At 44.3% G+C, this 25,468-nt stretch overlaps 1 protein-coding gene and 1 long non-coding RNA gene across 2 annotated transcripts in view; one reads left to right on the top strand and one right to left on the bottom strand.

Moving 5' to 3' along the window:
- LOC102191530 lies at positions 7,931–24,137 on the bottom strand. The gene is made up of 4 exons (XR_310367.2): positions 24,079–24,137; positions 9,045–9,201; positions 8,651–8,694; positions 7,931–7,956 (listed from the first exon to the last, which is right to left on the bottom strand). It is a non-coding gene; the product is annotated as an uncharacterized LOC102191530 (long non-coding RNA).
- The window catches only part of HK2 (hexokinase 2), a 65,874-nt gene continuing 63,978 nt past the window's right edge, over positions 23,573–25,468 (top strand). The window contains exon 1 of the mRNA XM_018054976.1: positions 23,573–24,256. Within this exon, the coding sequence (XP_017910465.1) occupies positions 24,194–24,256 (63 nt within the window). The 5' untranslated portion in view covers positions 23,573–24,193. The remainder of the gene's footprint in view (positions 24,257–25,468) is intronic.

The following is a 25,468-nucleotide window of genomic DNA, read 5'->3' as shown; positions in this document are numbered from 1 at the left end:
AGTTGAAATTCCAATATTTTGGCCACCTGATGTGAAGAGCTGACTCATTTGGAAAGACTCTGATGCTGGGAAAGATTGAAGGCAGGAGAAGGGGACAACAGAGGATGAGATGGTTGGATGGCATCACCGACTCAATGGACATAAGTTTGGGTAAACTCCGGGAGTTCATGATGGACAGGGAAGCCTAGTGTGCTGCAGTTCATGAGGTCGCAAAGGGTCGGACATGACTGAGTGACTGAACTGAACTGAACTGAACTAAAGTGTAGGCCTTCTGAGGGTGGATTAGGAGACAAGGGCTTTGAATGAAAAGCTAAAGGTTTGAAGTTTATCTTTCAGGCTAGCACTTTTCAAAAATGTTGATGCAGTGGAACTCTTTCTTTTTTTCTCCTGAAAATAATCTTAACAGAGGTCCAATATATCAAATGGATACAATATATCAAATATATCAGGTTTGTCTGGTTTGAAAGCCCTTGGTGAAGATGATGAAGATTTGAGGAGCTGTAAACTCTGATGTCCATATAGGACCATGTTGGAAGGGAAGGGGGTGAAAGCTGAGAGGAAGGTTAGAAATAGATGAGAGTGTGGACTATGGAGGGGGCAATAGAGATGAAAGGAGCAGGTGGATTTGAAGGGTGTCGGAGGAATAAGCAATGGGCGTGGGAGTGGTGGAGGAGAGTCCAGTTTCATTCATTCAGGAGGAAGGAGAGCCTTGATGTGGCGGTGGGCTGAGGTTCTTGGCTGCCATCAGGGAGGAGAACTTAAAACATCTCATCCAGCTGTATGGCCACTGTTCCAGGTGGTCATTATTTCTTGTCCCCAAAACTTTGTTCAGTGTTGGAATGTTTTGGAAGAACTTTTTAAAGAAGTTTTTGAATTTAGTCTCATGAAAAGTGCATTATTGTGTATTTGTTCATGCAGTCTGATAACCTGAAGAAGTAAAAGAACTACATCTGGGCTGTCAGGAAAGTTTTATTTGAAAGACCCAACATAGTTCTTGAGATTGCTAACACTGCTGTTGAGTCCTGTGCTAAAATTGCCCTTACAGGTGCCCAATAGTCAAGAATACTTAGGGGTTTGAGATTCAACCTGACTTGAAAGCTATAAGACCCCCTCATGGATGCTGGCAGAAGAGGCAAGATTCCTGGGTCAGAGACAAAGGACAGCTTATTACCCACAGCAATAGTAGTAGCTACAATTATATCCTTTTTGCGTTGGTTAATCAAAACCAGGGCTTCCCTGGTGGCTCAGAGGTTAAAGCGTCTGCCTCCAAATGCAGGAGACCCGGGTTCGATCCTTGAGTTGGGAAGATCCCCTGGAGAAGGAAATGGTAACCCACTCCAGTATTCTTGCCTGGAGAATCCCATGGAAGGAGAAGCCTGGTAGGCGACAGTCCACGGGGTCGCAAAGAGTTGGACACAACTGAGCGACTTCACCTTCACCTTCAATCAAAACCCAGTTTCCACAGGATGACATGAAAAAGCCAAGCAATGCCTGCAAAGCAATGTCTGCACATGTAGTGGGTACATTTTAACAGAGGAACCCCAAGTTTGGGGAACTTGGATCTCTTATGGGGCTTTCTCGGTGGTTCAGCAGTAAAGCATCTGCCTACCATGCAAGAGATGTGGGTTCAATCCATGCGTGAGGAGATCCCCTGGAGGAGGAAATGGCAACACAGTATTCTTGCCAGGAGAATTGCATGGACAGAGGAGCTTGGCAGGATATAGCCCATGGGGTTACAAATAGTCAGACACAATGATCTTTTATAATGAATAGCAAGCCTGCCTGAACTTTGTCCCAAAGAGAGACAATATCTTTTTTATTTTTTAAATTAAAAAAAAATTGTGTTGAAGTATAGTTGATTTACAATATTGTGTTATTTTCAAGTGGACAGCAAAGTGATTCAATTATTTTTTTTCAAATTGGTCCATTGTACTTTATTGCAAGATATTGAACATAATTCCCTGTGTCATACAAAATATCCTTGTTGCTTACTTATTTTATGTATGGTGATTTGTATCTGTTAATCCCATACTCTTAATTTTCCCTCCCTCCCTCTCCCCTTTGGTAACCATAAGTTGTTTTCTGTGTCTATGAGCCTGTTTCTGTGTATGTGGATTTATTTGTATATTTTCAGATCCCACATATAAGTGATATCATTTGTCTGTCTGGCTTACTTCAACTAAGTAGGATATTCTCTGGGACCATCCATGTTGCTGCAAAAGGCAATATTGCATTCTTTTTAAAGCCTGAGTGATATTCCACTATATATATATATACATCACATCTTAAGCCAATCATCTGTTAATGGACACTTTGGTTATTTCTGTATCTTGGCTATTGTAAATAGTGCTGCTGTGAATGCTGGGGTGCCCATATCTTTGCAAATCAGAGTTTTCCTTTTTTTCCCAGATGTATACCCAGTGGTGGAATCGCTGGGCTGAATTGAGGTAGCTTTATTTTAAGCTTCTTTAAAAAGGAAACTCCATTCTGTTTTTCATAGTGGCTACATTTATTTACCAACAACATACAAATGTTCCCTTTAGGGAGACACTATCTTGATCATACTGGACAGTAAACAAATTTGCCTTATGCTCTGGAGGGAGACACCATCTCTGTCTTCAAGGCTGTTTGCTATATAGACATCCTTGAAAAGATAGCTGGAATAAAGGGAAGTAGAGCTCTGATCCCAAGATACGCAGAGATGCCAGAGAATGTGTTAGACTTGTCCCCTAACAGGACAAGCCTCTGATAATGATCAGCTAATGGGGTGATTAATTTCCCTTCACTTACATCTCTTTCTCCCATTGTATTACTCTTTCTCCCATTGCACCTATAATACACAGGTGACTTTTCCAGCTGACCTAAAAGGTCAAACCTTCTTCTATCACTGGTGTTCTTTTGACCACTGTGTATCTGAAGCTGTCTCCTAAAGGGAAGTTCAAATGATCCTTCTCTGATCACTTCCTCAAGCTACTTTGTTTCGGCTTACTTCAAACTCTCAGGTCCTTGTTAGCTTGAAATATGGTAAGACTTGATCAGTTTTATTTACTTAGACTCGAATCGTGAACTTATAATTAAGAGATGTATAAGGAATGTTCAAACATTTCTAAAGATTTTTTTCAAGTTTGAGAGAAAGAAAATGCATATAGAATTTGGCAGAAAAAGAGTTGTAAAACAGAGCAATACACCCTGATGGAAGATTTTATGAGGTAGTTGGAGAGAGTAATCTTCACACCTGGAATGTCTTTCTAAGTCACTGGTCTGGACACTTTGCAATCTCACTGGAATGAAGGTTCTCACTCTGTCAGCTTCAGATGATGGTGAGTTACAGCAACAGCCCAGACCAGTGCTCTAAAGGAAGGTAGAACCTCAGCCTCCTTTGAGGCTAGAGGGCTAAAGTGGAGGCTGAATCCAGAATTGGTCAACAGCAAATGCACAGTCTTCCGTCAGGATATTGCAAGACTACATGTTTATTTGATGACCACACAAAAGCTGTCACAGCTTGGCTGGGGAGTTCTGATTCCTCTGCCATTGCACCTTCAGGTTTCCCTTTGTTTCCGTCTTTACAAATTTTTCTTGATGGAAAAAATTTCAATTCCCTGGAAGACTAAAAGGTACCTGGAATAGTTCTTTGGTCAAAAAGAAAAAGTTATGGGAAGATGGAATTATGAAGTTGCTTGAAGATGGCAGAAGGTAGTAGAACAAAATAGTGAACTTGTTTAACAAAGTTCCTAGTGAAAATGAAAAATTTGTCTCTCATTTTTACTTAAGAACTGAAGAAACCTTTTGGCCAACCCCATATGTTGAATCATGTCACTCACTTGCTTAGTACCCCGTAGAACTCGGACAAAATTTCCTCTTGTAGCCGTCCAGAGCCTCATCTCACACCCCGTCCTTCATGCTGCCCCTGCTCTGTACTTCCCACAGGGACTTGTCCTTGCCAAACTGTTTCCTGTTCTGTTGCCTTTGATCTCTGTTCCCCCTCCGGGAAGGCTCTTTGGCTCCACTCTGCCTGGTGGCATCTGAGATGCCAGGCACATTATGCAATGTCTGCTGAGGCTGTGCACCCAGGCAGCCCTCTTTCATTATCACCCAGTTCAGAACGGGCTGTCGGCTTCTCAGTCACAGAGCACCACACTCTTCCCTCATAGCATGTATCATAATTTGTATTATATACATATCTCAGTTTTTACTTTTTCTCTGTCTGGAGAAGGGGGTAAGTTCCGTGAAGGTAGAAATCATATTTGACACGATAACCACTGTCTCTGCGGGCTTAATACAGTGCTTGATATAGCAGGTACTCAATAAATTCCTGTCGAAGGGATGGCTGAATGAATGAAAGCCGACAGGGTAAGGGGGACAGGGTCTTACAGTCTGGGTGATGAAGAATTCAGGGGCAGCACGGCTCCGATACCGAGAGAACTAGAAGCATGAGGACGTGACATGCTGGGTCCTTCTCTGAGAGTCCCATCTGTCAAAGCTCTTAGAATGTATACTGATCATTCTCTAAATGGGGATAAGTACTAACATACCATTATGACGCTGAATGTGAACTCAACCTGCACAACACTAGGCCTTGTCGCTTGCGATGATCACCAGATACAAATGAAGAGACATGGGTATATCCCTGTTCTTTGTATTTTAGCTGAGACAGTTATTTATCCAGTATCTCTTGGGCCTGAAAACAAAACCATTAATTACAAAGACCAACCTTTTAGGATACAGACCAGGGTTGATATACCATCCTGGAAACTGTGTGTGTCTGTGTAGATTTCTGATTACTAAACCTCTGGAAATATCTTGAGAACTAACTCATGCCTACAGAATGGGCACACGCTTCTGGTGTCATCAGGACTCAGCCACCACCAGTGGATGGCGGCTGTTTTCCACGTCAACATGACTCTCTCCCAGAGCTCTGTTCTGTAACTTACTTTTATTAAACCTAAAACTTCATCCACCCCATGGCTCACATCCCCACAAATTAGAGTCACTCTCTGTGGTAGTCATTAGTTCTAGTCACAAAATAGTTCTAGTGCTCCAAGTTCATGGTAGGATTGCATAACCTCATCCCTTTAAATTTAGATGTCATCAGGTGACTTGCTTTGGTCAATGAAAAATTCCGCAAGTGTACACCAAAAATTGAACATTGGCTTTATCATGGAAACACAGAGACAGCTCCTGTCAACCTGGATCCCTAAGTGAAGATGACATGAAACAGAGGTAATGTCAACCTGTAATGTAGGAATTAAACACAAAGATAAAATTATTAAGAATTTCGAGATGACAGCAGCAGATCATTCAGCCATGCAGAATCTGCCTTTTCTCCTCTTACACCTCCATTCTGTACCCTGATATCTCTGTCCCTTCAAGCTGCTGTGTTCTGCCTTTACTATTTATTTATCTTTTTGGTGTGCTCCATACCCAGAAGGCTGCCCTCTCTTTTTGGCCCCTGCATTGCAGGAACATTCTGGCCCTTTCCTTGGGGATGACTGCTGTGCTGAGTGCTTCCCTCAGGGCTTGCTGACAGTCCTGGCTGGAGGGCCCCCACCTCTTGCTTGCCCTCACTGGCCAACACTGCTCTAACCAACAGGATGTCAGCTTTGTGACCTGACACCCACTCTCTAAGGCTACATTGTAGCTGTCTCTGATCAGGGAGAGAGAGCTATTCCTTATGCTCTTGTGGATTTAAAAAAGCAGGTATTACTTTATCACTAAATGCCTAGAGAAACCAAATCCCAGAATAAAAACAGAACCCTCTCTATAGTCTGTTTCTACTTCCTTAAAAACATTTTTTTTAAATTTCTATTTCTTTTTTTCTACTTCCTTTTTAAACTTCCTTTCCTGTTTCTTTGTATCTATAGTCAATGGACATCATAACTCAATGGACATCAAAGTTTCTGCTGAAAAAATGGGTAGCATTTGATAATTTATCATTTAAAATTTCAATTACATTTTATAATGATTGTGCATGATGTAAAATTCAGTGGGTGTGAAAAGGTCTCCCTCTCCTGCTCACACTGCCCCTACTTCTCTGTGAGGTTCTGGCATAACCTTCTGGAGATCTTCTATGTACTTATAAATATACATGTATTTTCACTCTCCTCCCCCTCCCCGCACTCTTACATTGTTGTGCAGCTTTTTTTGTACTCTGAACATGTTCTGTAAATAATCCAAAATCTTTGCAAATTTTTATAGCTCTTTATAGTATTCCCTTATTTAGGCAAATCATAATTTGCATTAATAACATGATGTATACTTTCATACATATTCAAATATATTAGTGAATACTTTCCTAGAAGTCAAAGGGTATGTTCATTTTTAATTTGATATAATGTCAAATTGCTGTCTGAAGTAATTTACAAGAGTGCCTGTCCCCATACGTCTTTGTTAGTATAGTTTCTAAAATCTTTCAAAGTTGTCAATTGATTTGATCTGAAAAGTGTATCATCATTGTAACTCTAATTTGCATTTTTTTTAATTATAAGTGATCTCAACTATGTTTCCATATATTTAGAGCATTTATGTTTTCTTTTCTATGAACTCTTCATATTCTTTCCCATTTTTCAAATAAGATAATGCTCTTCTTACTGATTTTTAAAGAAGTTTGTTTATAGCAGGTTTGACTTGAGGAATTAAAATTTTTTTAATGTAGCTAAATTCATCTTTCTTTTAAGGCATCTGGGTTTTGTGTGATGCTTAGAAAAGGTTTAACTGGAGGTTACTGCAAAATTTTTCCCACAATATTTTCTAATAATTTTTTAACATATAAATGTTTTATCTGGAATTAATTTTGTTGTAAGCACTAAGCTAATAATCCAAATTAATTTTTCTTCACTGATCATCACCCTGATGTTCCAACACCATTTATATATTAGTTAATCCATCCTTTCCTCACCGACTTGAAAAACCACCTTTAACTTATTAGTCTGTGGATCTGTTTCTGGATCTATCTCTGGTCTGTCTAATCATGATTTAAACTCTATAACTTCTATTATTATGTTGTTACAACAGTATTTTAGGCTAGTGTTAGGGGCGTTGCTGATTTACAGCAAAGCTAACTAGGCCATATGGAGACAACTCTTAATCGTGGCCTAAATCATTCATCATCTAGCTCTTTGCCAACTACAACAAGAGAGGGTCTGACACTTAAGGAGCAATGGGTTAGGGATGTCTAGACACCACATCCTGCTCTCCGTTAAGCTCCCAACCACCCTGTGAGGTAGGGTGCTCCTTGAGTTATTTTGGTCACAAGAAATAGAGATTCTCTGGAGCTGATTCACATAATAAGGGGGTCATTCGTTTCCTATATAAATAAGGGGAACATGAATCCCAGCCACCTCAGCAGGAAAAGCCCACAACAAGATCTCCCAGGAAGATCTCGAGCTTTTTTCTTTGTAAGGTGCACATCATTTATGTAGCTTAAAAACATAAGCATACACAACTCACCTTCCAAGGTTGAATGCATGCGTATTTAATGACCTATAGCAAACATACTAGAGTGCTGGCCTACGACAAAAGCTGGGGAGAAAAAAGGTGCAAGTATCAAGATGGAAGGGTTTAAAAAATGAAAATGAAAAGAAATACACTGCAAGTAATGGGACTTTTCATGAGCTGATGTGAGTATGCTATGCATTGAAGAACTGTGAATCATTTGAGATTTTTCATAAATCTGTTCTCTATATCTGCATCTCCATTGCTGCTCTGCACATAAATTCATCAGTATCATCCTTCTAGATTCCACGTATATAAGTTAATATATGATATCTCTTTTTCTCTTTCTGACTTACTTCACTCTGTATAATAGGCTCTAGGTTCATCCACCCCAGTAGAACTGACTGAAATGCATTCCTTTTTATGGTTGAGTAGTATTCCATTGTATATACGTACCACAGCTTCTTTATCCATTCATCTGTTGATGGACATCTAGGTTGCTTCCAAGTCTTGCTGCAATGAACACTGGGGTAAGGGTGGGGGAGAAGGAGAGGGTGAGATAAATGGAGAGAGTAGCATGGACTCATATACACTAACATATGTAAATAGAGAGCCAGTGGGAATTTGCTGTATGACTCAGGGAACTCAAACCCGGGCTCTATAATAACCCAGGTAGGGGAAAGAGCAGAAGGTAGGAGGGAGATTCAAGAGGGAGGGGACATATGTACACCTATGATTAATCCATGCTGATGTATGACAGAAATCAAACCAACATTGTAAACCAATCAGCAATTAAAAATAAATAAATATTAAAACAACAACACATTAAAAGTCAAAATGTGAAACTCCAGGCAGTTCACTGGAGCCCTTAAGACAGGTCTCCATTTTGGGGGGCAGGTTATACAGGGGTTGATTAGAACTCAAAGAGGCACTGGTGAGCTTTTCTCATAGGAAGAATAGAAAGAACAGGGCAGCCAGGTCTCATGGACACTTAGCTCCTTGTGACTCAAAGTAAGGTCCATGAACCAGCATGGCTATCACCTGGGAGCTTGTTAGAAATGCAGAATCTCAGGTCTCACGCCAGACCTGCTTAATACAGTCTGCCTTTTAACAAGATACACAGGTAATGGGAGGAAATCATTAAAATTTGAGAACCTCTGCTCTAGGATATAGTTTGGGAAGAGGAATGTTGCTTAGGATCCAGTACAACTCAACTTACTGAGCCATTTCCTTGTCCATCTGTGGCGGTCCTCATAGCTTTTACTGCAGAAGGGAAACAAGTTTGAGAGGGTTCAGGATGTAGCCTCAGAGAAAGTGATCAGAATACAAAGAAGATAGAGGTCACTGGATTTGGTAAGGGCTGGAAACTATGAGGTCTGGAAGCTATGAGGCCCGGGTGTTTGGTAGTTGTCCTTAGGACCGTTGAAGTCTCCCAGAATTCTGCAGGACGTGGAGAAGATAAGAAGACTATATTCCAGGAGCCCAAAAGGGAAGGATGTCAATAAAATGAAAGACTGGGGGTGACCCAGCAGGAGGCCATGAGTCTTAATGGTGTGGGACTTTTACTTAAAGATACAGCTATCGCCAGCCATGGGAATTTCAATGTCACTTACCCACCCTCAGGTCTGAAGTGTGTGGGAAGAGACGCCTCTAGAGGACAGCTAGGATTCAGGTAAGGTCCAGCAGTAAAGGACGCATTCTGTTGGGAAGTTGAGGATGCAGGAGAATTTCCTGGTACAAAATGGGGCTCCACAAGGCACACTGTAGATACTGAGATATGAAAAGAGAGGTAGAAAATTAGGTGGAGGACAGCAAACTTGGGAGTAATCCATGGAAAAGGTGTAGGAGGAAACGGCTGGAGGGAAGCCAATATTTGGGGAACAGTATCAGTCAGGATAAAGCGGGTTACACTCCCTAACCCCAACATTACAGGTTGACATTACCTCTGTTTCATGTCATCTTCACTTAGGGATCCAGGTTGACAGAAGCTGTCTTTGTGTATCTATGATATAGCCAAAGTTCAATATTTGGTGTACACTTGCTGAATTTTTCATTGACCAAAGCAAGTTTGGAAAACTCAGCAGTGGCCACAGGACTGGAAAAGGTCAGTTTTCATTCCAATCCCAAAGAAAGGCAATGTCAAAGAATGCTCAAACTACTGCACAATTGTACTCATCTCACATGCTAGTAAAGTAATGCTCAAAATTCTCCAAGTCAGGCTTCAGCAATACGTGAACTGAGAACTTCCTGATGTTCAAGCTGGTTTTAGAAAAGGCAGAGGAACTAGAGATCAAATTGCTAACATCCCTGGATCATGGAAAAAGCAAGAGAGTTCCAGAAAAATATTTATTTCTGCTTTATTGACTATGTCAAAGCCTTTGACTATGTGGATCACAATAAACTGTGGAAAATTCTTCAAGAGATGGGAATACCAGACCACCTGACCTGCCTCTTGAGAAATCTTGTATGCAGGTCAGGAAGCAACAGTTAGAACTGGACATGGAACAACAGACTGGTTCCAAATAGGAAAAGGAGTATGTCAAGGCTATATATTGTCACCCTGCTTATTTAACTTATATGCAGAGTACATCATGAGAAATGCTGGACTGGAAGAAGCACAAGCTGGAATCAAGATTGCCGGGAGAAATATCAATCACCTCAGATATGCAGATGACACCACCCTTATGGCAGAAAGTGAAGAGGAACTAAAAAGCCTCTTGATGAAAGTGAAAGAGGAAAGTGAGAAAGTTGGCTTAAAGCTCAACATTCAGAAAACGAAGATCATGGCATCTGGTCCCATCACTTCATGGGAAATAGATGGGGAAACAGTGGAAACAGTGTCAGACTTATTTTTTGGGGCTCCCAAATCACTGCAGATGGTGACTGCAGCCATGAAATTAAAAGATGCTTACTCCTTGGAAGGAAAGTTATGACCAACCTAGATAGCATATTCAAAAGCAGATGCATTACTTTGCCGACTAAGGTCCATCTAGTCAAGGCTATGGTTTTCCCAGTGGTCATGTATGGATGTGAGAGTTGGACTGTGAAGAAAGCTGAGCGCCGAAGAATTGATGCATTTGAAGTGTGGTGTTGGAGAAGACTCTTGAGAGTTCCTTGGACTGCAAGGAGATTCAACCCGTCCATTCTGAAGATCAACCCTGGGATTTCTTTGGAAGGAATGATGCTAAAGCTGAAACTCCAGTACTTTGGCCACCTCATGCAAAAAGTTGACTCATTGGAAAAGACTCTGATGCTGGGAGGGACTGGGGGCAGGAGGAGAAGGGGACGACAGAGGATGAGATGGCTGGATGGCATCACTGACTTGATGGACGTGAGTCTGAGTGAACTCCGGGAGTTGGTGATGGACAGGGAGGCCTGGCGTGCTGGGATTCATGGAGTCCAAAGAGTTGGACATGACTGAGGGACTGAACTGAACTGAACTGAAAGCAAGTCACCTGATGACATCTAAATTTAAAGGGATGAGGTTATGCAATCCTACCATGAACTTGGAGCACTAGAACTATTTTGTGACTAGAACTAATGACTACCACAGAGAGTGACTCTAATTTGTGGGGATGTGAGCCATGGGGTGGATGAAGTTTTAGGTTTAATAAAAGTAAGTTACAGAACAGAGCTCTGGGAGAGAGCCATGTTGACGTGGAAAACAGCCGCCATCCACTGGTGGTGGCTGAGTCCTGATGACACCAGAAGCGTGTGCCCATTCTGTAGGCATGAGTTAGTTCTCAGGAGATTTCCAGAGGTTTAGTAATCAGAAATCTACACAGACACACACAGTTTCCAGGATGGTATATCAACCCTGCTCTGTGTCCTGAAAGGTTGGTCTTTGTAATTAATGGTTTTGTTTTCAGGCCCAAGAGATACTGGATAAATAACTGTCTCAGCTAAAAAACAAAGAACAGTGATGTATTGTTCTGGATGTTTTAGCTGATACTTTAATCTCGACTCCCTGAACTCCCATGTCTCCTTGAGACACCAACCAGTGTGGCGAGTGGGAGCAGCCAGCCACACATTTTCTCTAATAGCTAAAATCCTATCAAGTGATGTCACACTGTCCTCTCTCATATGATTTAGAGAAGCAAAGTTTTAATGTTCTTGGATTGACCAATGTGCAAGGGTCCTGTGGCTATTTTGAGTGTCAGCCTACTAGTTCGGCAAAAATATAAATATTAAATCACAAATGTTAGCCTTTCTGGCTTCTGGGACTACAGATCTATATAATCTGTTGTGATTAGGCCATCAGTTTATAAATTTCCTGTTTGGATTACTTTGAAGGAAGTAGATGCTGGATCCCAAAACCTTTGAAGCAGTCATATAGGGGACATTGTTGGCTGCCTATCACATCCATTCTTTTCCCTAAGAAACCTGATATTGTTTGGGATCCACCAAATGACTAGGGGAAGGTAACCCTGTCATCAGCTCCAGGGATGGGCCCTGATTGATCTAAGCCAGGTGTCTCAGTCTTGGTACCCTTGACATATTGGACTGGATAATTCTTTGTTGTGGGGACTTTTGTGTGATTACAGGATGTTGGGCAGCATCTTTGCTAGTATTATTTCCAATCCTAGTTGAAACAACCCAAAATGTCTTCAAATATTGTCAAATGTCTGCTAGGAGGCAAAATCACCCCCATAGTAGAGAACCACTGATATAAATCAGCCATGATAATCTTACTCTTCTTTCAAGATAACTGAGTTTAGAATGTGTATATGGCAATTTGACTAATGAAATTAAGGGAAAAGAAGGCTACTGGGGAGTTTCAGGATATGTTTTATTCCCTTATAAGACAGAGACCCAGGAGGAGACAAGTCCTTTCTCTTTCTCTGGATTTTGTAATTTGTGGATGAAATCTGGATATGTTGTAGCATGAAGATGAAACAAACTCAGAGAGAAAGGCAAAACCAAGAGATTCTCCGAGAAGTGGGGCAAGAGCCCTGATACACCCAGCCAGGAGCCCAGCCCACCACCAGGCAGATTTTTATTAGAAACAAGTATTTTTATTGTTAGAGCCAGAGTGTTTTGTTCCTTGCACCTGAAATCATCTGAACTGAAATCTTCAGGGGAGAGTGGCACAGAGAGAGGCAGGGCCCTTCCTCATTCCTGCTGGGACAGTTGCCTTCATAATTGAAAGGGATAGATTTCCCACAATGGAAACCCACTCCAGTACTCTTGCCTGGGAAATCCCATGGACAGAGGAGCCTAGTGGGCTACAGTCCATGGGGTGGCAAAGAATCAGACATGACTTAGTGACTAAACCACCACCACATTTCCCGTCATTGTAGCGATAGGACGTTAGGAAGCTTACTTGGATTTTTGGCAAGTTTATAAATAAACTGAGCTCCTGCTGTCTAGAGGACAGGGATAAGGCAGCTACAAAGATAAGGACTAGATGATGCTGGACCAGGAACAGATACAAAGTCAGAGAAGTGCAAATGGGTCAAGCTGTGCTTAGTGAGTGGAGGAGTCAGATTTCAACGCCAAGACTGATGCAGGCTCAGCTGATCCTGCAGCACTGAAGCCAAAACACCCAGGTTTGCTTATACCAGGCTTTTTTTTTTTTTTTTTACCATTGGCTGCACATTGGAATCACTCATGGAACTTTAAAAAATGTTGATGCCTGGGTTCCCTCCCCTGTCCCCGCAAGTTTCTTATAAAATTGGACTGCTGTGTGGGCTGAGCATCATTTTTTTAAAACCGGAAACTTCACAGTTGGTGGATTTCCATTCTATTGTGATGCCTTTACACTCATAGGTATGTTTCTTATTTCTGTCTTTGTGTGTGTGTGAATAGATAATTCTTGCGCCTGGTGCAAAGGACTACAGAAACACACACAAAGACTATATAATACAGTTTCTCTCCCATGCCTGTCTCCCAGTTACCTAGGTCTTCTACCTAGAGGAAAGTTTATGACTGTACTACACAGGTATTTGTTTATATTTGGTTCTTTTTTATACACTAATGATAATTTTGTACGCATACTGCTCTATATCTTGAGTTTTTGACTTAACTGTATCTCATAGATCATTCGATATTAATACCTAACCTCTTTGTTTTTTATTATGTGATGACTAAGTAATTCCATTGTACGGATGTGCTTTAATTTACCTAGTGAAAGTGAAAGTGAAGCTGCTCAGTCGTGTCCGACTCTTTGTGACCCCATGGACTGTAGCCTACCAGGCTCCTCAGTCCATGGAATTTTCCAGGCAAGAGTCCTGGAGTGGGTTGCCATTTCCTTCTCCATTAATTTACCTAACCAGTCCACTTTTCCAGTAGTCATGTATGGATGTGAGAGTTGGACTGTGAAGAAAGCTGAGCGCCGAAGAATTGATGCTTTTGAACTGTGGTGTTGGAGAAGACTCTTGAGAGTCCCTTGGACTGCAAGGAGATCCAACCAGTCCATTCTGAAGGAGATCAACCCTGGGATTTCTTTGGAAGGAATGATGCTAAAGCTGAAACTCCAGTACTTTGGCCACCTCATGCGAAGAGTTGACTCATTGGAAAAGACTCTGATGCTGGGAGGGATTGGGGGCAGGAGGAGAAGGGGACGACAGAGGATGAGATGGCTGGATGGCATCACTGACTTGATGGACGTGAGTCTGAGTGAATTCCAGGAGTTGGTGATGGACAGGGAGTCCTGGCGTGCTGCGATTCATGGGGTCGCAAAGAGTTGGACACGACTGAGTGACTGAACTGAACTGAACTGAGCCAGTCCACAACTGATAGGGCTCAGGTTGGTCCCGGCCTTACTATGACAAATTATGCCCGAGTGTATAAACTTACATGCATACGTAGGTATGTCTGTAAGATAATTGGGATCTCAAGATCAACGGCTAGGAGTGCTTGTAATTGAGGGACTGTGTTAAACTCACCTCATGGAGGCTGTGTTCCCATGTCAGCAAATGTGCTGGAAGAAAGAGCACCTCCTAGACTTCCCCGCTGGTCCAGTAGTTAAGATTCTGTGCTTCCAATGCAGGGGGTTTGGGTTTGATCCCTGGTTGGGTAACCACAATCCCACATGCTGTGGTCCATGCCGCTCCCCTCCCCCCCAAAAAGAAAGAGTACCTCTGTCCCTGTGGTAAGGGGTGTTCTCATTATTTGATTTCTACTGAACTGATGGGTGAAAAAATGGTACAACAATATATTTAAAATTTGCATGTCACTACTCTGAGTGATGTTAATCATCTTTTCAAACGCCAAATAGTCATTTGTTCCTTTCCTATGAACTTGTTTGCATCCTTTACCTAAGCGTTCTTGATTTCGTTTTCTTGTTAATTTGAAGAAGCTCTTTACACAGTCACCAGTCTTTCCAAGAGCAGTCCAAGGCTGAGAATCACTGTCTCAAGAGTTTTTCCTGTCTCCATCCCTCACATTCAATCACTGATCATGTCCTGTTTGGGCTACTTCATGCTTTTCTCACTAATTTCACATCTTTGTCTTCTGTCATAAGCCAGTAGTGGCATTCAGCATCTTTCCCCAGGACTCTGGTCTTACTTTCCACCAATCTGTCCTCCACATTGCTTCCAGCCTTAGTGCTATGCTTTTGAGTGCTGATGGGATTCTATTCCTTCCCTCTTGTCTGAGCCTTCCTTGCCTACCAGCCCAGCTTCCCTCCTGCCAATCCCCACTGAAATCTGCTCTCTAGACCAGAGCATTGCATGCCATTCAGAACAAACCAATCCTTTCCATGACTCCAAGACTTGGCACTTGCTGTTTCTGACATGTGAAATTTTCTTTAATCACTGAGTTCTTATCAGATAGAAAACTTGATATTATGAGTGATGTGCTTAGGTAACTGGTATTCAAGATCCATCACGAATTCTGAACTAAAGTCTTCGCATGTTGCGTCTCATGATCTCCACTTTGCAGATGAGAAAGGCAGAGCTCAGAAAGACTTGAGACCACACAGTGCTCCCACGTCAGTTTCAGCAAGCTGCCATGCTCTTCTCAGGCAAACTGGGGGATAAAAGCCCCATGGCCTTCAGGATAAGGGGATCAGACACAATAGCCCTCACATTTAGAATGGCACTGCAGGAGGGCTTTCTGGCAATACTTCTTAGTGGTCTTTTCCCCATTTACTGTTGACATTGACTATATCTGTGGACCTTGGACGAGGGGTATCTCCTCACGGCCGCCCCTCCTGACCTTGAACGTGGAGTAGCTCCTTTCTGCTGCTGCCCCTGACCTCGGATGTGTGGTAGCTCCTCTAGGCCGCTCCTGTGCTGTTGCAGCCCGGCACTCTTGGTCGCTGCCCCTGACCTTGGGAGAGGGGTAGCCCGTCTCGGCCATGCTTCTGCGTGGTTCGTTGCAGCCGGTGCGCCAGCAAATTTGGAAAACTCAGCAGTGGCCACAGGACTGGAAAAAGTCAATTTTCATTCCAATCCCAAAGAAAGGCAATGCCAAAGAATGCTTAAACTACCACACAATTGCACTCATCTCACAGGCTAGTAATGCTCAAAATTCTCCAAGTCAGGCTTCAGCAATATGTGAACCGTAAAATTCCAGATGTTCAAGCTGGTTTTAGAAAAGGCAGAGGAACCAGAGATCAAATTGCCAACATCCACTGGATCATCAAAAAAGCAACAGAGTTCCAGAGAAACATCTATTTCTGCTTTATTGACTATGCCAAAGCCTTTGACTGTGTGGATCACAATACACTGTGGAAAATTCTGAAAGAGATGGGAATACTAGACCACCTGACCTGCCTCTTGAGAAACCTGTATGCAGGTCAGGAAGCAACAGTTAGAACTGGACATGGAACAACAGACTGGTTCCAAATAGGAAAAGGAGTACATCAAGGCTGTATATTGTCACCCTGCTTAACTTATATGCAGAGTACATCATGAGAAATGCTGGGCTGGAAGAAACACAAGCTGGAATCAAGATTGCTGGGAGAAATATCAATAACCTCAGATATACAGATGACACCATCCTTATGGCAGAAAGTGAAGAGGAACTAAAAAGCCTCTTGATGAAAGTGAAAGAGGAGAGTGAAAAAGTTGGCTTAAAGCTCAACATTCAGAAAATGAAGATCATGGCATCTGGTCCCATCACTTCATGGAAAATAGATGGGGAAACAGTGGAAACAATGTCAGAGTTTACTTTTCTGGGGCTCCCAAATCACTGCAGATGGTGACTGCAGCCATGAAATTAAAAGATGCTTACTCCTTGGAAGGAAAGTTATGACCAACATAGACAGCATATTAAAAAGCAGAGACATTACTTCGCCAACAAAGGTCCGTCTAGTCAAAGCTATGGCTTTTTCCAGTGGTCATGTATGGATGTGAGAGTTGGACTGTGAAGAAAGCTGAGCGCCGAAGAATTGATGCTTTTGAACTGTGGTGTTGGAGATGACTCTTGAGAGTCCCTTGGATTGCAAGGAGATCCAACCAGTCCATCCTAAAGGAGATCAGTCTTGGGTGTTCATTGGAAGGACTGATGCTAAAGCTGAAGCTCCAATACTTTGGCCACCTCATGGGTTTATGTCTGGGCTCTCTATTCTATTCCATTGATCTATGTTCTATTTCTGTGCCAGCACCATACTATTTTGAGGACTGCTGTAGCTTGTGGTACAGTTTGAAATCAGGGAGTGTGATACCTCCAGTTTTGTTCTTTCTCAGGATCACTTTGGTTACTTAAGGTCTTTTGCGTTTCCATAGTTTTAGAATTTTAGAAACTTTTTGAATTTTTAATTCTATTTCTGTGAAAAATGCCATTGGTATTTGATAGGGATTGCATTGAATCTGTAGATTGTTTTAAACTTTGCAATGATCCACATTTAGTGACTATTGGGTGTGGTGAATGTGTTGCCAAGCTTTGGGCCTGCCCAGCCCCTTTGAACACCCTTCTTAATTTAGGACTTCTCCAAGTTGTGACTCCTGACCCTGTGGGCCCGTTTCCCCAGCTTCCCTTGAATCTAGGGCATTAGTATGTGGCTCAGGTTCTGGCAATCACTTGTAAGATGTCAGTTCAGAGGCAAATACCATAAAGAAAGGGGTGTCATGCAAAATTCCTTCTAGCAAGCATGCTGACAGATAGATATCTAATCATCAAAGGTGGCTGTGCCATATACCAGCTGTAAAACCCTATGGTTAACATCAGGTGTTGGGCAAAGAGGCCTGAGCCCGGTAGCCACAGTAATAGCATATTCACCAGCAGAGTTTGATGGTATAATTTGCACATTATGCTTAGCTGGCTAGCCTCTGAATTTGATTCTCTGGTCCTCCTGAAGATCCTGAAAGGGACCACAGATTCTTCAATAAACTCTTTTTCTGCTTAAGTTAGCTTGATGGTGTTCAGTTTGCAACTGTGACAGATAAAATTAGATTATTGTGAACCCTGTGGCTTCAATTTTTAAATTGTAACTGCTTTTAAATGACTCTTTTCCCCAATCTCTCAAATTCATACATTACAACTGAACTATGAAACATAAGAAATTTATGCATATCATTAGGGCCCAACATTAAAGACAACACAATGTAAGTAGTCCTAAACATTTATATTCAGGGCAGGCTGGCTCTCAGTCTTAAAATTCTCTAAGTAATCCCATCAATCACAACGAGTTGCAAACTTGATAAATCCCAACTAGTAAAAGGAATATTTGGCAAATAGAGTAGCCTCTTGCCAAAGTGGCCTCTTCCCAGGGCAGCTCCCTGAAGCCTAATGGTCAGGCTCAGGTCAGGCTCAGTTCAGCCCTGTGTGAGGCAAGAGGCAGCCTTGTGTAAAAGCTGGCATTGAATCTTTCAGACATGCCTTGGCTGACTTTGGCCTATTGCTCTGTCTCTTCCTCCTCCAAAACTCCATCACATACAAACACACACGTTTTGCTCTTGAAAGTGAAAGTGAAGGTCACTCAGTCATGTCTGACTCTTGGCTACCCCCATGGACCATACAGTCCATTAAATTCTCCAAGCCAGAATACTGGAGTGGGTAGCCTCTCCCTTCTCCAGGGTAATCTTCCCGACCCAGGGATTGAATCCAGGTCTCCCGCATTGCAGGCAGATTCTTTACCAGCTGAGCCACAAGGGAAGCCCAAGAATACTGGAGTAGGTAGCCTATCCCTTCTCCAGCAGATCTTCCCAACCCAGGAATCAAATCGGGGTCTCCTGCACTGCACGTGAATTCTTTACCAACTGAGCTATGAGGGAAGCCCATTTTGCTCTTAGTGATAGACTTTTCCATTCTGTAATAATGTTTTTATATCTTTGAACAGTTAATCCCTCAGAGGTAAGAAGTCTTTTGTATTTCTCACAGCACTGAACAGACTGTCCTGAACAAAGCAAGGGTTTGTTTAAAACGTATTTGCTGATTTATTTCTCTTTGGGTTATGGAATGTAAATTACGTGGATGTGTCATGACTCCTCAACGTTTGTGTGTGTTTGTGTGCGGGGGTGGGATCTGAGGATCAATCAATAATAAATTCCAGGTGTAGAGTCTGGAGCCAGAAAAATCGAAGATTTAAGTCCTGGCCTGGAGTGAGCAATACTCTTTATTTTGTCATGTATGTGGGGGGCTTATACCAATACCCACTCCAACCACCTCCCAGGATTGGGAGCTTTGTGAGATAACAGGCACTTGAAGTACCTTGTTATCTGGTCCACATGAAATGGGACCAAAGAGGGGCGTGGGGAAGAGGCTCTACAATTACCGTGTGGAGAAAGAATCATAGATGACATTACCTACTGGGCAGACGGTGACTGCAGCCATGAAATTAAAGACGCTTGCTCCTTGGAAGAAAAGCTATGACCAACCTAGACAGCATATTAAAAAGCAGAGATATTACTTTGCCAACAAAGGTCTGTCTAGTCAAAGTAATGGTTTTTCCAGTAGTCATGTATGGATGTGACAGTTGGACTATAAAGAAAGCTGAGTATGGAAGAATTGATGCTTTTGAACTCTGGTGTTGGAGAAGACTCTTGAGAGTCTCTTGGACTGCAAGGAGATCCAACCAGTCCATCTTTAAGGAAATCAGCCCTAATATTCACTGGAAGGACTGATGCTGAAGCTGAAACTACAATAATTTGGCCACCTGATGGGAAGAACTGGAAAAGACCCTGATGCTGGGAAAGATTGAAGGGGACGACAGAGGATGAGTTGGTTGGATGGCATCACCGACTTGATGGACATGAGTTTGAGCAAGCTCCAGGAGTTGGTGATGGACAGGGAGGCCTGGTGTGCTGCAGTCCATGGGGTAGCAAAGAGCTGGACACGACTGAGCAACTGAACTGACTGACTGGGTGTGGTCCCACCTGCCTGAGGCCAAAAGGTTTTGTAACACTGTACTACTGGACAGTATTTCTAGGCAGCAGGCATCCTCCTCTTCATCTCCCACTCCTCACCAAAGCCATCAATACCACCTCAGTCTTCAAAACACCTAACCTTATTGCCTGACTCCGTAACCTACCTTTACCTTGGTTCAGGCCCTCATGCTATCTTACAGCTTTCGTTCTGCCTCTGGTCTCTGACCTCCTTCCCCTGTATCCACATGGAGGGCAATTATTGCTCTAAAAAAGCAAATAAGGTCACATCACGTCTCTAAGAATCTCTGTTGGATGGCTAAACCTATTTATCTGTGGCATTTCTATATCTAAAGAGGGAAACCCAGTTATGAGACTATTGCAGTCTGGTGAGAGATGTTGGGTGTGTGAATACAAAATGTGGACAATGGTTATCTCTAAATTTTTTGTATTCATTTGTCAAATATTTATTACATGCCTATCATGTGACAGGCACTGTTCTAGGCCCTGTGGACATGAGGAAACAACACAGGTACAGATCCTGCCTTCTTGTAGTTCACAGTACATAGAATGGTTTGTATTTTATAGGTCACTTTGGCCCCTGAGTGAAGAACTGACTATAGGGCTTGGGTGGAGAGAGGCATGAATGGGAGCAGGGAGCAAGGCAGGAAAACGTTGATATTGGCTCTGGCTGAGTTGTTGGTGGCTTAGCTGATATTGGCTCTGGCTGAGTTGTTGGTGGCTTGGCTATGGGTCGGATTGACTGCTCGCTGACAGATTGGCTGTAGATGAAGGTGAGTAGTTAGGAAGGAATCAAGGATGATTTAGGGCGGATGATGATGCAATATGCTGAGACAACTGGGAAAGGAAGAGATTTGAAAAGACAAGTTGAGTTCGGCTTTGGACATGTTAGATGAGAGATGCTAGTCACTTCACTGGGAGATGACAAATGGCAGTTGGAGAAATTGTCTGGAACTCCGGGAGAGGGCCTCACGGCAGATCTACATTAGTGAGTCATCAGCACGTAAATGATATAATAGTCATGGGGCTGGCAGGGAACACCAGGGAGAGAGTGACACTAGACCAGAGAAGAGGGTGAAGGACAGCCCTTGAATAGGCCGGCATTTACCAGTAGAGAAAGTGGGGGCTAAGGAACCTGGAGTGAGGTTCGAGGGAAACCAGAAAGGTAAAGCTTCCCTGGCTCAGTAGAGGAAGATGTGTCCAGATGAGGGATTTGGTCAGTTGTGCCCAACATCCCTGAGAGGCGGAGTAAGACAAGGGTATAAAAGAGATAGGACTGGATAACCAAGGACCTACTACGTATGGCACAGTATTCCAAATACTCCATATTTTGGAATAACCTATCAAAGAATCTGAAAAATATACATATATATATATAGAATTGAATATATATACAATAGTTTTATAGATATGTATGTATATCTATATACATATATATAGGGAGAAGGCAATGGCACCCCACTCCAGTACTCTTGCCTGAAAAAGCCCATGGATGGAGGAGCCTGGTAGGCTGCAGTCCATGGGGTCGCTAAGAGTCGCACATGACTGAACGACTTCACTTTCACTTTTCATTTTCATGCATTGGAGAAGGACACGGCAACCCACTCCAGTGTTCTTGCCTGGAGAGTCCCAGGGACGGGGGAGCCTGGTGGGCTGCCGTCTATCGGGTCGCACAGAGTTGGACACGACTGAAGCGACTTAGCAGCAGCAGCAGCAGCATATACATGTACATATAGAGCCACTGTGCTGTACACTGGAAACTAACACGACACTGTAAATCTATTGTGGTGCTGTTGTTTAGTCGCTAAGTCATAGCCAACTCTTTGTGACTCCACGGACTGCAGCCCACCAGGCTCCACTGTCCATGGGATTTCCCAGGCAAGAATACTGGAGAGGGTTGCCATTTCCTTCTCCAGGGGATCTTCCTGACCCAGGGATTGAACCCATGTCTCCTGCACTGGGAGGCAGACTCTTTACCACTGAGCCACCAGGGAAGCCCACAAATCAAATACATGTCAATAAAACATTTTAAATGAGAAAAAGAGAGATAGGAACAGAGGATTTGACAATATGTACGTCATTGTGGTGACGATGACCACAACAGTTTTGGACTTAAGCCTGACTGGAGTATAGGGAGGGAAGGGTGAGAACGTGTAGTTAGTTGGCAAGAGTACATAGCTTCTGAGAAGTTTTGCTGAGAGGCTAGATCATCGATGTTTTTGTTTTTTCTGTATATTTGCATACAGAAATTTGTGTATTTGTATATGTTTGTATATTCTTACTTCCCAAGAATGAACATTTAATACTTCTGTTTTATTATTATTATAGATTGCAGATAGCACTCCCCTGTTTATCAGAGAAGGACAAACTCCTCAGCAGAACACTGCAAACCCTCATCTTCCCTCCTCTGTGATCTTTCCAACCTCAGGCTTGCTGTTCTCCACAATCACTGATCTCCCATAGGCTGTAGTCACTCTTGGTGGCTTCCAGCATGAATCAAAGTCTGGTGCCAGCATATGACCCAGCAGTCCCACTCCTGGGCACATACCCAGACAAAACTGTGGTTCGAAAAGATACATGCACCCCTATTTACAATAGCCCAAATATGGAAACAATTTAAACACCCATCTACAAATGAATGGATAAAGAAGACATGGTATGTGTATATAATGGATTACTCAGCCGTAAAAAGAATGAAATAATGCCATTTGCAGTAACATGGATAGACCTAGAGATTATCATACTAAGTGAAATGTCAGAAATAGAGAGAGAGAAAAAGATCAATACCATCTAATATCACAAATACCATCTAATATCACTTATATGTGGAAGCTGAAATATGACACAAATGAAACAGAAACAGACTCACAGATAAAAGAATAGACTTGTGGTTGCTAAGCAGGAGGGCAAGGGGAGGGAAGTATTGGGAGTTCAGGATTAGCAGATGCAGACTGTTATATATAGTATGGATAAACAATGAAGTCCAACTGTATAACACAGGGAACTGTATTCAATATCTTGTGATAAAGCATAATGGAAAAGAATAGGAAAAAGAATACACATGTGTAACAGCATCACTTTGCCATACAGCAGAAATCTACACAACATGGTAAATCAAATATATTTCAATAAAATTTCTAGAAAAAGGAAAAAAAGTTTGATGCTGGACATTAGCTGTGGCTCCTTTTTGTCTCAGAATCCCTAAGCCACCCCACTCCACACATGGCCAGGGTCATTTGGTTACACACTTACCACCCACCCAGTTTCACTCACGCATCAGTCCCACAGTTGCAGACAAAAGTTCTTTTCTGCTTTCCACTTCCTGGCTCTTAGAATGGCAGGATGGGGTAACTAATCGGGAAAAGAATAGGGCCTCAAAGTCAGAGGACGTGGGTTCCTTCCTTTATCTGCCACTCACTAACTGTGAGATCTTGGGCAAGTTTCTTAAGGGCTCTGTATCCTCATCTATAAAACAATGTCAGTAAAACTCACATCCATTCAATTTTGTGAAGCTTGGCATAAAGTAGAGCAGTAGTTGTGGCGGCTAACTTCGCGTAAGCATTGCGCGGACGCCTGGAGCCACAATAGGTGAGAACTAAGATGCTTCAGAAATGTGACCGGGTAGCAGGGGCCCCTCACATGACCCCGAGATGCCAGACAGTGTCTTTCTCCCCGCCCAGGGCGTGTGCAGGTCCGCTGACCCGTCTTTCCAGTCACCCCACACCCCGGGTCTGTGATCATGCACCCCCCACCCATAGCTGAGCCTGACGCGGCGTTGGCTCATGCGCCTTTCCGCCGCAGCCTCTTGCCACGGACCACACGTCTCATCCTCGGCTCCTGGCCCCGCCCCCAGCCCCAGGCGCGCCCCTTCAGCTGGCCCACTCCGTGTCTGAGCGGCCGCGCCCGCGGGCCGTAAGCTCCGACTGGCTGCGCCGCGGCGGGGGGCGGCCCGTAGGCGCACACACCCTCCCCGCGCAGCCAATGGGCGTGCGCGCGTCACTGACCCGGCGGCCCGCGAGCCGGCAATCCCTCAATAAGCCACATTGTTGCAAGAAACTCCAGCACAGGAGTCCCAGCCCGCCGCTAGCACCGCCGTGACACCTAGCCGAGAAGATCCGCGGGCGAACGCAGCCCACGTATGAGCCAGAGAGGTCCGGTCGCCCTAGTGAAGCCGGACTTCGATTCTTTCTCAAGTTGAGCCTTAGTGATCTTGTGGCTGAAGTTAGTACTTTGACAGTGGGACATCGAAACACGTCGCCTGGAGTGATTCTTGGTCTTTCAACAGTTGCGACTACCAAAACCTGTTTTTAGAGACCCGAAACCCTCCAGCCGGGCGCGCCATCGTGTGCTTTCTTTGTGTGCCTCCCGGACTCACCAATCCCGGCCGGGCCGCCAAGTCCAGGTACAAAGCGGTCCGATCGCCGCACTCTCCTACCCCGCACGCGCTCCGGCCTCGGTTTCCCAACTCTGTTCCGTCGGGAGTTGGCAGGATGATTGCCTCACATCTGCTCGCCTACTTCTTTACGGAGCTCAACCACGACCAAGTGCAGAAGGTAAGCAAGGGGCGCCTGGCTCGCCTCTGAGAACCTTACTTTGTCCGCGGCTCTCTCTCCGGGGTCCCGGCCGACTAGGAATCTCCTCTTAGACCGTGCGGGGACCCGCTTTCTCCCCATTCTGGGCCGCGGACGCGGAAAATACCAGGACGGCGGGGAAAAGCCCTGGGCCGGAGGAGCCACGTCCGCTAGGCACCGGCAGCGTGTGCGCGCCTGCGAGGCTCCGGGGCTCGTGCACCGCGCGCCTCTCCCTCTCTGCTCTCCCGAGCGCACTCGCGCTCGCGCTTCCCCCCACCCCCCGCCCCTGGAGGGGCGGGCCACCCTGCACGTAGTCTGTGACTGCTGGCTCCACGTGGGAGGAACCCCCCGTTCGCAGCCTGTGTTCCGGCCGGAGCACGTGGGGAGAATCGTGGCGGGGTCGGGGGAGCAGACTCGGCTGCCTGGGCTCCTCCAGCGCTAAAGACGGCATTTCGGGGACCTACGAGTCCCTCTAGCGTTCCTCACGGCCTCGTGAGAAAAGACCACACGGGAAGAAGCTGGGAAATGGGCAGAGGAACTTCGCCCGCCGCGCCCCTTTTCCGGAACTGAGGCGCCCGGAACCGAGGCTCCGCTAGGGCCGTACACCCCCTCCTCCCCTCATCCCCAGCGTCTGGCCCCGGACCGCCCCGCCTCGAGTATCCCACCCCCGGTCCTGCCTCCAAATGGGGGCCGGACTTTGGATATTACTTTTGATGTTCCCAAAAGTTTCTCCAAGAGGACCAACTCCGCAACCCCCTCGTTCCTTTGCCGTCTTCCTGGGGATTTTTGTCTTTCTGGAAACGAGCCTTTTTCAGTTGTAGGCCTCGACCAGTCTGCCCACTTTCTCTCTCAGCAGTGCCCCCAGATCCGAGCTCTTTTTCGGGCCAGATCTTTTACGCCGGGAGCCTCGCTCTCTGTGCCTCTGGGTATGGAGTGGGGGTGGGGCTAGCCAGGGCCCCAGGCGCTCTCTGGGGGAGAATTGAGTTTCTGAAATGCTCGAGATTGCGGGATTGGCTCCTGCCCTGGGCCTCAGCTAGGATTTGAGACGAAGGGGTGGGCGGGGGTGGAGGGTGTCCAGATCTGTGAGTCAATGACGGAACGTTGCTCAATTACATACTTGAAATTTCTGTCTTAGTGGGAACACATTTTGGGGAAAATGTTTTGACATTATCTCTCTGTGGGACGACCTGCTCA

Source organism: Capra hircus, chromosome 11 (genome assembly GCF_001704415.2).
Source record: "Capra hircus breed San Clemente chromosome 11, ASM170441v1, whole genome shotgun sequence".
In the NCBI taxonomy this organism is placed as follows: domain Eukaryota; kingdom Metazoa; phylum Chordata; class Mammalia; order Artiodactyla; family Bovidae; genus Capra; species Capra hircus.
This window is presented reverse-complemented; position numbering and strand designations above follow the sequence as displayed.